The sequence below is a fragment of the Miscanthus floridulus genome, chromosome 15 (genome assembly GCF_019320115.1).
Source record: "Miscanthus floridulus cultivar M001 chromosome 15, ASM1932011v1, whole genome shotgun sequence".
Taxonomy (NCBI): domain Eukaryota; kingdom Viridiplantae; phylum Streptophyta; class Magnoliopsida; order Poales; family Poaceae; genus Miscanthus; species Miscanthus floridulus.
In genome coordinates, this window is record NC_089594.1 from 66,238,080 (window position 1) to 66,255,043 (window position 16,964).

A 16,964-nucleotide genomic window follows, 5' to 3' on the forward strand; every position below is an offset into this window, starting at 1 on the left:
TACCTCTTAGAAAGACTCCAACCAAAGCGGCTGCCAGCTCCTGTGGAAAACGATCCATGATATCCCTCAGGATCCCAAAGGCTGCCCTGCCAGCTGCTTCTTCAGCAGTCCTGCCAGTTGACTTATAGCACCAACCTATCCACTCAGAATCATCACCTCAGGGACGAACAACGGCCTCCACAGTAACTAAGAGACCTTCTCCCAACCGCTCATTCGCCCAGAAGTAGCGGGGTTCCATTCCATTAGGATAACCTACATAGCTTAGCACTCTCCACAAGAGTGTAGGCATCCCAAACTCTCCAAGGAACGTGTGACGTTGACGGGTACGTGGAGCAAGCTGACGGCTAGGAGCTCTGCCTCCGATTGACTTGCGAGTAGTCTGCTTGGTGCGTGCCATCTGCACCATTAACATGTACCCTTTGGTGAGACAAAGCCATAATAGATAAGAGTTACATAACCGAGTAAGAATTTTATAAGGGGAGGAACAATATAGTTATGTGAATGGTAATTTAACATGATGCATGCTCGTGCCATACGTCCTTACAAACTTAGGAAAAATTTGTTTCTAACGGTAGACACGGTGGCATACATACATTCTCTCATATATATTGTAACTAGTCGAGCTACACGTTTCGTTGTTAGTGTACCTGCATAAAATTTCATTTCAGCCCTAAACCCATAATGAAATATGCAGAATGTAATTGTAAATACTTTCATATATGTATACCCATACATATACTTCCGTATCAATCTACCCGACAAGAATTTAAACCCACAATTAAATACGTACCACATACACATGCAAGCATGCATACATAGCCGTACCAAAGCTAACTCTTCCCTGACCGCACGCTCACATCTTGCGGTCATACACTCATCTTACCTTGGCGTAGAGGCATTTGATCCATACATTACCACTCAAGTGAATGGCATCCATACTATAGCACGCCGTATGGACGACGAAGTAAAACCCCCCATGTTAGTACTTAAATAGCCACCTAATAGTCCTTAATTTGGGCATAAGGAAAGTGATCATTGGCACACTTTAGATTTCAAATACCTATTAATAACTATTAGTTGCTAGAGAAGGGTTTTTGGAACACAAAAACTTTTGTTTTAAATACACTTGTGACAATTAACGTTGAACCTTGCTCTGATGCCAGCTGTCGCAGAACCGACCAATTTATAAGAATACAAGTATAATGGCAATCCGCAAGCGGTCGCACTATCATACTTGAACCCATATAAACCCGGTAGTCCGTCGAGTACCACGACGGGTCTTGATAAACGATTTACAACAACCAAGATCGTACAGGATTCAACATACATGCCACATATTACATAAAGTTCACAGATACTTTTCATCATCAGAGTACGAATAAAAGTTATTACAAACCCAGTTTGATAAATAAAGCGGAAGCAAATAAGTTCGAAGATAAGGTTTCCAACATAGTTTGATACAGTGCCAAGCCAGATCACGGTCCACAAAAGCAAAGATAGGAATTACTAAAGAAGCCTGCCCAAGGCTTACTCCTCATCCACAGCGGGATAGAAGCAACTCTTGCAATAACCATGATACACAGTGCCATCTGCAACAATGGGAAAATAAACCCTGAGTACGAGAAGGTACTCAGCTAGACTTACCCATCATGAACCAGAAATAAAATGACTCCAAGGATTATGCAAGGCTGTATAAGTGGACGTAACTTGACAACATTTTGCGTAAAAGGCAATTTACCCTGTTGTACAATTATGATTCCTTTATCAAGTTAATTATAACTATCCATTTCTAGATTAGCAACTATCCTGTGCCAAACATGTGGTATATCATTTAGAAGCATACAATAGTAACCATAGCAGGTATTGTAATTCTATATTCATCTGAACCATCATGTTTCATAATATAGTTACTACGATGTTGGGACTAGCCAAGTTTCTCACTATCCGGGAGAGACGGCGATTCGAAATCGATTTCAACCAGCTGGGAATTTATTCCTAACACAAACCTAGATCTACCAGCCATGATAGTCTTAGGTCACCTTTGGTACAACTCAGGTACATATTTCACGGGTCCGTACCGTGCCGCACAATCTAGAACACCAGATGCCAGGATGCTCAGGCCAAGACTGCCCTTGGGCTCAGTCTGATCGTTCCCCGGAAGGAGCGCACAACAGAACGGTTCCCGGCCTGAGTTGAATTACTCGGCTTCGTGGTCGGAACGAGTTATCCGGCCAGCTAAGTGAGAGGCATGCGTTCAATCTTGTCAGAAGCGCCAACAACGGTACGGTCCTTAATCGACACAGACGGGGATAGATCCACACCCAAGACCTCCATGTCTTGTTGCTTCTCTATCAACTTCCCGTCCGGTCTCAATTTACTTTTACCTCAGGGTTCTGTTCCACGATAGCAGATATAGCCAACCGTGCTCTGGTATCCACCTATATCTCGCAGGTAATAGGACATCACCCGACTTCTACCGGTCTAAGCATGGCTAAGCATATATTCGATCCTAGACCTATACTAGTTAAAGGGTTAATATCTGGACAAGGAATGTACATGCATCAAGTGGTTTCATTCAACTCTTATAACCTAATGCATCAATCATAAATACGTAAGTAAACATTTGTAAATTACTGGGAGACTTATAATGCTCCGGGGCTTGCCTCGTAGAAAGGAAGTAGGGTGGTGGTCAGGACACTCCGGAAGCTCTTCAGGGTTTTGCTCCACGCCTTCGGGAGCTGCGGCTTGCGGATCCTCCTGCGGGTTCCCTTCCTCTGCTTCTTCGAATTCCAGCAACGTGATCTCTTCCTCCGATCCTAGATGCATGAGTATGGTATAAGTATTACGAATGCATATATGTTAACAAGTGCATCACGTTGTTTGAGTAGGTGCATATCTCTTCTCGATTATTACTTAACTACTTCTACAATGCATCGACTATGCCACAAACAGTAGCTACTTGTTTCACTCCTAACTAGAGTTCTACAAATCCAAAAACAGTGATCCTAGACTTTCTGGAAAGCTTATCAAATTCTCTACAACTTTGTTATTAACCATTTTTACAGTACACATCAGTTTCAACATGCAACTCATCACATTCTAGAATCAGTCCGGAAACTATTTAACATGCAATATAAAGTAATAATACTTCTACTTCATGTAATCATTCGAAATTTGACAACATAGAATCTACCAACAGTTTAAGCATACCAAATACATTTAAGATAATATAATGGTGAAGTCCAAACTATTTATTTAAATGCCTTTATTATTTTATTTAGATATCTAGGTTAAATAATAAACATATATCAGATGTACTTCATAAATTCTCGAAAATTTACAGTGCCTTACTAATGCTATCAAAGGACTACTATAAAAATTTCATGTCATTTTACCAAGTAGAACATCCTATACAAAAATGACAAGGAAGCAAGGCTTGAAATAGCATAAATGGAAAACCCTATTGAAAAGTGTCAAGCAACAGATTTCCTATTTTTCTTAACATCCATATGGTACTAGGATTACCTCCAACAAATTTCATGAATTTTGGACTCATAAATAATTTATAAAAAAATTCATGCAAGGATTAACTATTTATAAAAGAAAAATCTATAACTATAGATCTACACATGCACTAGTCCTAAGATTTTTACCAGAGTTCATATATGCTAAGACTAGCTTACCACAAAAATTTCATAATTTTTGGAGCACAGGAACTCTAGATATAAAATAAACAAATTTGAATGCATTCAAAAGCACATTTCAAATCCCTATTTAAATCTCCAGAAATTTCTACTGTTGAAACCAAGAACATATTTTTCTTAAATTCTACCCTTCCTAAGCAACACAATCATATTTATTTCACAATTTTTGGAGCTACCAAACTAAAGATACAAAATTCACAAAACAAATCAAAAACTGGAATCAAATGAGTTAGCCTTCAAACACTGAGTCGCTGACCGGTGGGACCCGGTGGTCAGGGGACCCCACAAGTCATTGACTCGAAGCAGAGCAGCGGCGCTGCTGGGCACTACGCGGCTGCGGCTCGTCGACGGCGAGCTTCGCCGGCGGTGAGGTCTTCACGACACATTCTACTGAGCAGCGCGTGTCGAACGACCTAGGTGGTGGCGGGTGAGGGTGGGTGGAGCATGCTCGTCGTCGGTGATGGCGGCATGGCGGCGCTGCTTAATGCTGTGCTGGCCATCTCCGACCATGGGAAAGCTAGGCAAGGCGCGCAACGGTACCATGGTGACCTAGCGACCCTATTTCAACAACAAAAGCTCCACGTAAAGCTCCGACGACGCATGGCTACGGCGCGGTGGCGCGGAGGTTAGAACGCGGCGGCGTGGGTTGTCATGTTCCACGCCGGCGGGACCACCAATGGAGGTGACACCATAGCACCGGCTAATACACACCCTAACCAAATGCTAACGCTCAAAATTGAAGGGGAAGCGCGCGCGAGCCGAACAGTGGCGAGCTTGCCGTGGAGGCGGCCATGGCGGTCGCGGTTCCGGCAGGAGGGGAAAAAGGAAATACGCCCTCACCAAGGCGCAATAGAAGCAATCAACACGTCGTGGTGGTGGAGGGAGGTGCGGCGCAGCTATGGGCGAGATGGAGGTGGTTGTGGTGCGACGTAGCGCACACGAGACGACGGCGGAACTGCTCGGCGCTGTGGGAGCTCGGCGGCTACGCTGTGGGCGAAGGAGGAGCGAGAAAGCGAAACTGAGGGCGCGAACGGCTCAGGCAAACGCTGGCGGGGTTAAGGCCGCGCCTAGGCGCGTCGTGGCCTGACCGGACAAAGCAATGGCGACGCGCGGCCATCGCCGCGGACATGCGGCGCGCAAGCTCTGCCTGTGGTCGGCCACCGAAGCCAACGTGCCGGATTTGATTCAGTTCGTCAGAAACGCGATGGCCGCCTGACAGCGAGTTTTGACACTCCTCTAACTGCTAATCCGTTGCTCCTAAGTAGAAATTGTATGAATACGAATTGTAGAACTATGTCCCAGCTGCAACTTTGGTTCAAGGCACTTGTTCTAATTCGCAACAGAAACAGAGAAAAATCGTGCTCAAAGTTGGCCTGTCAGGCTGTCAGGGTTCCTGACTTAGCAAAATTTGCTAAGTGTTGAAATCAGTGATTTGATAATTTTTGAAATCCAAATTCAAGCATGTTAGGAGCTGAATCAATCAATGACCCAAAAATAAAAGTTGTTCCTTATGTCAAACACTACAACATTGCTTTAGTGAACTCCTCCATGCAAGGTCTCTAACACTAAGTTCAACTTTAGTCAAACATGTCACTTTGAAATCATGATACATACTCAAACCATGGCTAAATGACCAAACTAGTCCTAGCACTAAATACCAAAGTTGTTCATGATGATATCCTAAGCATGTTTAAGAAATTTTCAAGGTCATTCAATCATTTTATGCAGTGGTCACTCATAGAGCTGTCCAGGTCAACACATGTAATATTACTTAAGTGCTTGATCATGAAAGGTGACCTTCATGAACAAGGTTCCTTTTGTTAACCTAAGTGTAGCTAAGGTGTTTTAGTGACTAGCATCACCCACTTGCATTCATTTGCACATGATCATATGCATATGTTCCAAGAAACTTGAGATAACAAGCAATGTTTCATATGTTTCGATCAAATGTTTCAATTATAAATGATGATTTATGAATGCTTGATGCTCATGCTCATGTTATGCAAGTCAAGTTATGCAAGGCTAACACCCGAGGTGTTACAGCTAACAGGGATGTTTGAATGGAATCTGGTCCCATCGCTTGTGACAGGGTCGGCAAAGCCCTCGGGTGGCCTTCCATTGCTCCTTAACCCACCTTCCAATAGATTCCCCCTCAATGGGGATTATATGGGCTCAGCTAGAGGCTGGATCGAACGAGAAGGTTGAGATGACCCTATCCACCTCTATGCGCGTTGGGCAAAGGCCGCTGAGGTTCATCTGCATTTTCTCCCCTGGCTCTTGTTCGACGTGAGGCAGCCTTGGGCCCTTCATGGGCCAGCCTTCGAACCTCGGTCTCTCGATCTAGGATCGAGTGGCTCGAGCCCCCGAGCCCCTTGGGGTTTGATAGGGGTCGGCTATGTTTCATGCGTCACCCCATCCTTGGTTTCTATAATTGGAGGGGCTGAGCTAACGACACTTGCCTCGATGGCTGGAGTGTTGTGCTTAATGAGCTCGCTAACGGGCATGTTCGAGTGGAATCTGGGTCCGTCATCCGCTGACGAGGTCAGCAGAGCCCTCATGTGGCATTCCACTACTTCTTAACCCTTTTCCTAGTAGATGTCTAAGCCATTCAATAGGCTCAGGTGGCCCATTGGCCTCTCCTTGATGGAGATTTTGTGGGCTCGGCTTGAGGTTAGAATCGAACGAGAAAGGTCGAGATGTCCCTGTCCGCTTCTGAGCGGGGTCGGGCAAAGCCGCTGGGGCTCATCTTGGTTTTTCTCCCTAGCTCTGTTTGACATGAGACGGCCTCAAGCCCTTCATGGGATGGCCTTCAAACCTTGGTTAGTTGCCACTCATATCGAATAAGGTGACTACCGCTTCATGACGCAACACAAAGTGTTGAGATGCAGCAATTGCATATGCAATGCTTGGATATATGGGATGAATGTACGATATAATGGAAACAAAGGCAAGGGTTGATGATGTTACCTTAGTGGCATGAGTGATGGGGACCTCTGACTGGACATCTCTGTGTGGGGTTCGGGTCCGATGTTTGTGACGGGGCCGCTGTAACCTGCACGAGCATCGCAATTTTTCATTTCTGTTTCTCGACAACGATCCAAGCCGTTCGATCGACTTGGGTGATCTGATAGCTTCTCCTTGAAGGAGATTCCACAGGTAGACCCCTCCGAACCCTTCTCGAGAAGGTGGATGCTAAAGCTTGGGGTACGGGGACAAAGAATTCGATCACGCTGGTGAACAAAAATGCTATAGCCGCTGGGGTGTAGGGTCTAGCGTTTTGACCAGTTTTACTCAAAGTTTACACTCGCACACCATGCCTCTAGTTTTTAAGTGTAAGGAGGGGTTGGGCAAAGAGAATGTCTAAATGAGTAGACACCCTCGGCAGCCCCCAAGTGTTGTCCGCACCCCTACTGTTGCTGGGGTCAGAGGCTCGATAGTGAAATTGATACATAAAGTAAGTAAATAAGGGTGCTTATCTTTCGACGGCCGTTTGGTTCCTCAACCTCACACCCATCGCTCGGCATTCACCTAGGCCATTCGATTGACTTAGGAGGCCCATTGGTCTCCCCTTGATGGAGGTTCCGTTGTTGGGTCATCCCAGGTCCTGCCTAGGAAGGCAGAAAGCCACTTGCATGCAGCTACGCCTTGTTTCTTGTGCCCAGCGTGCGGTAGTGCTGGGCCATGCCTACGCCACATCCCATTTTTACTAGGCATCATCTCATCGAGTAGGGCACATGCCGTCAGTCAAGACGCGTCCCATCGAATTCCCATCCAGATTGAATAGGGGACGGGAGAGGGTTTTTTGCCCCAATCCTTCGCCTTTCTCCAACTACTATGTCTCCTTCTTAAATAGGGGAAGGGAGAGGGTTCTTGTCCTATTCCTCTATCTATTCTTGAGCTGCTACCTCTCCTCCTTCTTCCTTCTTGCCGAGTGCGTTCGTGCGTTGCGGTGATTCCTAAGTGAGAGAGGGTGAAGCGAGGGAGAGGAGAACTCACAGATTCGTTTGTGAATCTAGAGCGTGATGTCAAGCTAGGGGTCATCCAGTGTAGATGAGATGGTGCTAGCAGCCTTTGCCAAGAAGGGGCTGCTTCCACTGATGGAGGAGGCACACTGGAGGGTGCTGCACGTCACTGGCTTTGTCACCGTCCGCGAGGCCTTCGTCAGGATGGAGCTGTACGTAGACTTCTTTCGGTGAATCTTCTTCAGCCAAGCATTGTCGATGGGAAAGCTACCTAGGACTGCATTGATGGGGTGCTTTGCCCTTGTAGCCGCTCAGGTCAGCCAGTTCATCAAGTTTGATGAGATGTCGGAGACATCCACCAGCCATGGCAGCCATACTTCGGTGGGCAGCGTCCCCATCTAGGAGCTACCTCGTCTTGAGGTGCTATTATCAGGGTTGTGGCTGATCATGATGGCATAGTCCCTGGATGCCCGGTGAAGGCACCACGGTCACCGACATGGTCCTCGACGTTGTAGACGATGGCGCCCTCAAGGATCTCGTAGAGCGGTAGGACATTGCCGATGGGGAGCATGGCGTGGCAGCCGTAGTAGTATTTAGAGTAGAAGTGGTTAGCAAATGTAACCATTTAAGTTGTGGGGGGCGCCCCCGTGTGAATAGTTTTTTGTATTCATGAATACATCAGTCCCTTTTTGTGATGAAATCACTTTGTAAGGGGAAGCTCATCCCATCCATTTCTAGGCAATGGTCGTGCCATTCGGTCGATTTAGGCTACCTACTAAAACAAGAATTTCCTATAGATATAAGGGACGTGGACATCCTGCGTAAGAATTTAGTTGGGTAGATAAGCCAAGCGACGAATTTGTGTGAAAACGAACAAGTTCTAAGATTTTGCTACAACAAACTGCTTTTCAGCTCTTCTCCCTCTTTTTGCAAAAGAGGTTTAGTGCCTTCTAACCCTTCCCATAGTTAAGATCGTAAAAGCTCGAAGTGTGGGTGAGCCAATTCTGATCATGCTGGTGAGCAAAGACACCATAGCTATCGAGGCATGGGTTTCCCATAGTCCTACCAGTTATACTTAGGAAATGTTCCTATAAATCAAGCTCCTAGGGATTAACGTGAAAAAAGAGGGTAGGCATAGAGAATGTTCATAGGATAAATGTACTCATATTAGCCCCTGAGTGAGACCTGACCCTTTGCACTTGTAGGGGTCGGATGTCACAAAAGATCAAGGATTGCAATGACAAAATTGATAAGAGAAAGTATGTGTTTATTTAGGGGTAAAAACGACATAGCTGCTCGATGTTCCAGGCATTGGTGAAGACCTCATCATCGATGGTTTTCAGCTTGTAGGCACCTGGCTGGAGTACTTCTGCGATGATGTACAGCCCCTCCTAGGGTGGGGAGAGCTTGTGGTGGTCCTTGTTGCTCTGTATGAGATGAAGGACCAAGCCCCCCATGTTGAAGGCTCGGCCTTGCATCCGTCGGCTATGGTACCATCGCAATGCCTATTGGTACTTGGTTGAGCAGAGGAGGGTGACACCACATGCTTCATCTAGCTAGTCCATGGCATCCTCATGGGATGCCTTAGCTCCCAAGTCATTGTATGCCTCGATCCTTGGTGCTCCATAGTCAAGGTCGGTTGGGAGGATAGCCTCAGAACCATAGACCATGAAGAAGGGCGTGTAGCCAATGGCTTGACTAGGAGTTGTCCTTACGCTCTAGAGTACTGCAGGGAGCTCAGTGACCCACCGTGCACTGAACTTGTTCAACCGGTTGAAGATCCTAGGCTTGAGGCCCTATAGGACCATGCCGTTTGTGCGCTCGACCTACCCATTCATTTGGGGGTGCGCGACGGTGGCCCAATTGACCCAGATGTGGTATTCATCACAGAATCGAAGGAACTTCTTGCCGGTGAACTACGTGCCATTGTTGGTGATGATGGAGTTCGGTACTCCAAAGCGATGGATGATGTCAAGGAAGAACATCATGGCTTACTCGATCTTGATCATGGAGATTGGCCGAGCTTCTATCCACTTTGTAAACTTGTCTATGGTGACAAGCAAGTGGGTGTAGCCTCCGGGTGCCTTTTTGAGAGGTCCAACTAGATCAAGCCCCTAGACCACAAAGGGCCACATGGTGGGGAGCATCTAGAGTGCCTAGGCCAAGAGGTGAGTTTGCCGAGCATAGTACTGACACCCTTCGCAGGTGCGCACGATCTACTCGGTGTTGGCTACTGTAGTGGGCCAGTAGAAGCCCTATTGAAATGTGTTTCCAACCAAGGTTCTAGGCGTGGCGTGGTGACCACAAACCCCACCGTGGATATCGCTCAGCAAGCACTTCCCCTACTCAATGGGGATGCAGCGCTGCAGGATCCCGGTGTGGCTTCATTTGTAGAGTTCTCCCTCCACAAGAACAAAGGACTTGGCGTATCGTGTAGGCCATCAAGCCTCTGCCTTGTATGTTGGCAGTGCATCATGGAGTAGGTAGTTGAGGTAGAGTGTTCTCCAGTCGACCAGAGGGTTAGGCTCTATCATTGGATCTTCTTCAAGCTCCATGACCTTTGGGCCGGACAGAGCCGTTGGTTGGTTAGCCCCCATGGCTGGATCGAGCGGACCATCATTGGCCTATTCTAACCCTTCATAGTGCACTGAGGGCATGTGTTGGTCAATGGCAAAGACACCTATTGGCATCAGCTCTCGGCCGGATGCCGCCTTTGCAAGCGTGTCGGCAGCCTCATTGAGGCGCCTCAAGATGTGATTGAGCTCGAGGCCATCAAACTTATCTTCCAGTCATCGAACTTTTTGGTGGTATGCAGCCATCTTGGCATTGTGGCAGCTTAACTCTTTCATGACTTGATCGACGACTAGCTGGGAGTCTCCCCGAACATTAAGACATCAGATGCCCAACTCGATGGCGATGCGTAGGCCGTTGATGAGCACATCATATTCGGCCACATTGTTTGAGGAGGGGAAACAAAGATGAACCATGTACCTCATGCGTACCCCAAGGGGTGACACGAAGACTAGTCCTGTGCTGGCACCCTTCTTCATCAGTGATCCATCGAAGTACATCATCCGGTACTCTTGATCGATGGCCGTCGGCGGCATTTGGACCTCGGTCCACTCCATGATGAAATCAGCTAACACCTAGGACTTGATGGCCATCCGAGGGGCATATGAAATGCCTTGATCCATCAGCTTGAGTGCCCATTTCATAGTTCTCTCTATGGCATCCTGGCTTTGGATGACCTCGCCGAGGGAGAACGACGTCACGACCGTCACAAGGTGTGACTCGAAGTAGTGGCGTAGCTTCCTCTTTGTGATGAGAATGGCATATATGAGCTTCTAGATCTAGGGGTAGTGGGTCTTTGAGTCAGATAGGACCTCGCTGATGAAGTACATAGGGTGCTGTACTTTGAAGGTGTGCCCCTCTTCTTCCCACTCCACTACCAGGGCAGAGGTGACCACTTGTGTGGTGGCCATGATATAGAGCAGAAGGTATTCTCCCTCAGTGGGAGGAACCAGGATTGGGGCCTTTGTCAGGAGTTGCTTAACCCTATCAAGTGTTTCCTAGGCCTTGGACGTCCATTCAAAGTGATCGACCTTCTTCAGAAGTCGATAAAGGGGGAGACCTCATTCGCCGAGGCATGAGATAAAGCGGCTGAGTGCAGCGAGGCACCCTATAACTCACTGCACCCCCTTTATATCATAAATTGGACCCATCCTTGTAATGACTGAGATGTTCTCTAGGTTGGCCTCGATGCCATGCTCAGGGACGATGAAACCAAGCAGCATGCCCCTTGGGACCCCAAAAACACACTTCTCAGGGTTGAGTTTGATGTTGTTTGCTCAGAGTTTGGCAAAGGTCTGCTCATGATCGGCTATGAGGAGGTTAGCCTATTTGGTTTTAACCATGATGTCATCTACATAGGCCTTAACGGTCTGCTCGATGAGGTCCCTAAAACACTTGAGCATACAACGCTAGTATGCAGCCCCAGCGTTCTTTAGACCGAACGACATTGTGATGTAGCAGAACAATCCAAAGGGGGTGATGAACGATGTCGCGAGCTAGTTGGACTCTTTCATCGCAATTTGATGGTACCTGAAGTACATATCAAGGAAGCAGAGGGTTTTGCACCTCGATGTAGAGTCAACTATTTGGTCTATACGTGGCAAAGGAAATGGATCCTTTGGGCATACTTTGTTGAGACCCGTGTAGTCAACGCACATCCTTCATTTCCCACTCTTCTTTCATACATGAATGGGATTGGCTAACCACTCTGGGTGGTATACTTCCTTGATGAATCTAGTCACCAAAAGTTTTGCTATCTTTTTGCCGATGGTCCTGTGTTTCCCCTTGTCAAAGAGACGTAGGCATTGCTTCACTGGCTTGGAGCCTGGGTGGATCTTCAAGGCATGCTCGGCGACTTCCCTCGGAATGCCTGGCATATCCGAGGGTTTCCACGCAAAGATGTCTTTGTTGCCGCGGAGGAAGTCGACGAGCGTGCTTTCCTATTCGAGGGAGAGCGTGGTACCAATGCACACTTTTTTGCCCTCGGAGCTGTCGGGATCTATGAGGACCTCTTTAGAGCCCTCCGTAGGCTCGAAGGACCCGGTCGACTTCTTGGTGTTGGGCGCTTCTTCGATGACCTCCCCCTTGATGGTGGCGAGCTCTCTAGAGGTGACAATTGCTGTGGCGCGACCACAGCACTCGACCTTGCACTCATAGGCGCGCTACAAGGAGGTGCCGATGGTGATGGCCCCATCAGGGCCTGGTATTTTTAGCTTGAGGTATGTATAGTTGGGGACAGCCTTGAACTTCACATAGCATGGACATCCTAGGATGGCGTGGATGGTTCCAAGGAACCCGACCACCTTGAAGGTGAGAGTTTCCATCCTATAATTAGACAGATCCCTAAAGGTAACGAGTAGATCGATCTGCCCAAGTGGCATGGCCTGCTTTCTGGGCACGATGCCATGGAAAGGTACTCAGGTTGGGTGGAGGCGTGTTCGGTCGATGCCCATTTCGTCGAGCATCTTGGCATACATGATGTTAAGGATGCTGCCTCCATCCATCAGTATTTTGGTGAGCCGCTTCATGCTGATGATCGGGTCGACCACAAGCAGATATCTCCCTAGATGCGGGACGCTCTCTAGGTGGTTGGTTCGATCGAAGGTTATGGCGGATTCTGACCACTAGAGAAAGGAAGGCATGGCTAGTTGATGAGGTAGGCAGTTGAGGTAGAGTGTTCTCTAGTCGGCCAGAGGGTCGGGCTCTGTTGTTGGATCTTCTTCAAGCTCCATGACCTTGGGGCCAGACGGAGCCGTCGGTTGGTTAGCCCCCAAGGCTGGATCGAGTGGGACATCGTTGGCTAGTTCTGACCCTTCATAGCGCACCAAGGGCTTGTGTTGGTCGCTGGAAAAGACACCTATTGGCACCAGCTCTTGGTCGGATGCTGCCATTGCAAGCACGTTGGCAGCCTCGTTGAGGCACCTTGGGATGTGATTGAGCTTGAGGCCATCGAACTTGTCTTCCAGTTGTCGGACTTCTTGATGGTATGCAGCCATCTTGGCATCATGGTAGCTTGACTCCTTCATGACTTGATCGACGACTAGCTAGGAGTCTCCGTCAATGTTGAGGCATCGGATGCCCAACTCGATGGTGATTCATAGGCCATTGACGAGCGCCTCATATTCGGCCACATTGTGTGAGGAGGGGAAACAAAGACAAACCATGTACCTCATGCATACCCTAAGGGGCGACATGAAGACTAGCCTCATGCCAGCACTGTTCTTCATCAGCAATCCATCGAAGTATATCGTCCGATACTCTTGATCGATGACCGCCGGTGGCATTTGGACCTTGGTCCACTCCGCGATGAAATCAGCTAACACCTAGGACTTGATGGCCGTCCGAGGGGCATATGAAATGCCTTGATCTATCAGCTCGAGTGCCCATTTCAGGGTTCTCTCTATGGCATCCTAGCTTTAGATGACCTCGCTGAGGGGGAACGACATCACGACCGTCACCAGGTGTGACTCGAAGTAGTGGCATAGCTTCCTCTTTATGATGAGAATGGCGTACAGGAGCTTCTAGATCAAGGGGTAGCGGGTCTATGAGTCAGAAAGGACCTCGCTAATGATGTACATAGGGTGCTATACTTTGAAGGTAGGGCGGAGGTGACCAATTGTGTGGTGGCCATGATGTAGAGCAAAAGGTGTTCTCCCTTGGTGGGAGGAACCAGGATTGGGGCCTTTGTTAGGAGTTGCTTAACCCTATCAAGTGTTTCCTAGGCCTCCGACGTCCATTCGAAGTGATCGACCTTCTTCAGAAGTCAATAAAGGGGGGAGACCTCATTCGCCGAGGCATGAGATGAAGCGGCTGAGTGCGGCAAAGCACCCTATAACTCACAGCACCCCCTTTATATCCTGAATTGGACCCATCCTTGTAATGGCTAAGATGTTCTCTAGGTTGGCCTTGATGCCACGCTCAGGGATGATGAAACCAAGCAACATGCCCCTTGGGACCCTAAAAACACACTTCACAGGATTGAGTTTGATGTTGTTTGCTCAGAGTTTGGCAAAGGTCCGCTCAAGATCGGCTATGAGGTGGTCAGCCTATTTGGTTTTAACCATGATGTCATCTACGTAGGCCTCAATGGTCCGCTCAATGATGCCCCGAAACACTTGAGCATACAGCGCTGGTATGTAGCCCAGTGTTCTTCAGACTGAATGGCATTGTGATGTAGCAGAATGATCCAAAGGGGGTGATGAACGATGTCACGAGCTGGTCGGACTCTTTCATCATAATTTGATGTAGACCCAGAGTACGTATCAAGGAAGCAGAGGGTTTTGCACCCCGATGTAGAGTCAACTATTTGGTCTATGCGTGGCAAAGGAAACGGATCCTTTGGGCACGCTTTGTTGAGACCCGTATTGTCAACGCACATCCTCCATTTCCCACTCTTCTTTTGTACAAGAACAGGATTGGCTAACCACTTTGGGTGGTATACTTCCTTGATGAATATGGCCACCAAAAGTTTTGCTATCTCTTTGCCGATGGTCCTGCGTTTCCCCTCATCGAAGCGACGTAGGCGTTGCTTCACCGGCTTGGAGCCTAGGTGGATCTTCAAGGTATGCTCGGCGACTTCCCTCGGAATGCCTAGAATATCTGAGGGTTTCCACGCAAAGATGTCTTTGGTGCCGCGGAGGAAGTCGACAAGCGCGCTTTCCTATTCGGGGGAAAGCGTGGTACCAATGCACACTTTTTTGCCCTCGGAGCTGTTGGGATCTATGAGGACCTCTTTAGAACCCTCCATATGCTCAAAGGACCCGGTTGAGTTCTTGGTGTCGAGCACTTCTTCGGTGACCTCCCCCTTGATGGTGGCGAGCTCTCCGGAGGTGACGATTGCTGCGGCATGACCGCAACACTCGACCTCGCACTCATAGGCACGCTGGAAGGAGGTGCTGATGGTGATGACACCATCGGGGCCAGGTATTTCTGGCTTGAGGTATGTATAGTTGGGGATGGCCTTGAACTTCGCGTAGCATGGACGTCCTAGGATGGCGTGGAAGGTTCTAGGGAACCCGACCACCTTGAAGGTGAGAGTTTCCATCCTATAATTGGATGGATCCCTGAAGGTATCGGGCAGATCGATCTACCCAAGTGGCATGGCCTACTTTCTGGGCACAATGCCATGGAAAGGTGCTCGGGTTGGGTGAAGGCATGTTTGGTCGATGCCTATTTTGTCGAGCGTCTTGGCGTACATGATGTTAAGGCTGCTGCCTCCATCCATCAGTATTTTATTAAGCCACTTTGTGCCAACGATCGGGTCGACCATGAGCAGATATCTCCCTAGATGTGGGACACTCTCTAGGTGGTCGGTTCAATCGAAGGTTATGGCAGATTCTGACCACCGGAGAAAGGTAGGCGTGGCTGGTTCGGTCGTATAGACCTTGCGGCGCACGACCTTTTGACGATGCTTGGAGTCATAGGCCCCTAATACTCTGAAGATCATAAGGCAGTTGTTCGGTGTTGATAAGACATTGTTCTTATCCTCGGCGTCATCTGTGGTGGGGAAGGGTTCTATCCGTGCTTCCCTTTGTTGGAGCCTCCGGGCAAGAACCGCCACATGAGGCTACAGTCCTTGTGCAGATGCTTGACCAGGAAAGCATGGTTTGGGCAAGGCCCCTCGAGTAGTTTTTCGAAATGGTTCAGAGTGCCCTCTGTGGGCTTCTGACCACCCTTGCCGTCAGCAGTGGCCATGAGTGAGTTCTCACGCCATTGCTTCTTGTTCTTCCTTTTGGTAGAACGATTGGAAATACCTTTGCCAGCGCCCTCGTCCTGCCTTGCATTGCCATCGAGATGATCGAAGATCGCTTCGACCGCCTCTTCACCTGAGGCCTAGCTGGTGGTGATGTCTAGGAGTTTCTTGGAGGTTCGTGGGCCCTTGCGTTCCAGCTTATGAACTAGAGACTCATAGGTAGTCTCAGACAGTAAAGCTCCTATAATGTCAGTGTTGGTGATGTTAGGTAGCTCATTGCACTACCAAGAGAAGCGCCAGATGTACCTGCGGAGGGTCTCACCGACCTTCTGACAGTAGTTTTTGAGGTCCCATGGGTGCGCTTGTATGTGCCCTAGAAGTTCCCCACAAAGATCTCCTTCATGTCCGCTCAACTCTAGATTTTGTTGGGCAGCAGGTGTTCCAACCATGCTCGTGCCGAATCGGCCAAGAACAGTGGAAGGTTGTGGATAATGAAGTTGTCATTATCCACACCACCGGCTTGGCTAGCAAGACAATAGTCTTCGAGCCATAGTCTGGGGTTTGTTTCCCCAGAGTACATCGTGATGTTGGTTGGTGGCCGATACCTTAGCGGGAAGGCAGCGTTAAGGATGTGCCGGCCGAAGGCCTAAGGGCCCTGTAGGCTAGGTCTCGGGCTCCGGTCCTCACCACTGTCATAGCATCCGCCATGACGAGGATGATAGCCATGGCTAGCTCCCTCTCTTGGATCGCCATGGGTACATCTGCGAGCATCGAGAATGTTGCATGCGTCGCGGTTATGACTGAGACGCTGATGCACCGAGATTGTGACGCGTTGCTTGCCACCCTGTGGTGCCTGGTGGATTGATGCATCCCTGCCGAGACATCCGGAGAGCGTGCATTGGCTAGCATCGAGCTTGTGTTGCCGAGACAACGAGCTTTCTGCCTGCTGCGCTGTCGCATGCTCGAGCAGCGTGCAAATCTCGTGGTGAGACCAACGATCCTCGTGTGTTGTGGCCTCTAGAAGGCCGTGGAGCA

At 48.6% G+C, this 16,964-nt stretch overlaps 1 protein-coding gene across 1 annotated transcript; it reads right to left on the bottom strand.

Annotated features, from left to right (window-relative positions):
• Window positions 1-14,897: 14,897 nt before the first annotated feature.
• LOC136507575 (uncharacterized) lies at window positions 14,898-15,281 on the bottom strand. Its single transcript, XM_066502251.1, has one exon. It carries the CDS (start codon window positions 15,279-15,281, stop codon window positions 14,898-14,900), a length of 384 nt encoding a protein of 127 aa, XP_066358348.1.
• Window positions 15,282-16,964: the final 1,683 nt, after the last annotated feature.

What these genes read in the sequence shown, in the direction of transcription:
- LOC136507575 (XM_066502251.1), bottom strand. Translation starts at nt 15,281, where the DNA reads ATGGAAACTCTCACCTTCAAGGTGGTCGGGTTCCCTAGAACCTTCCAC.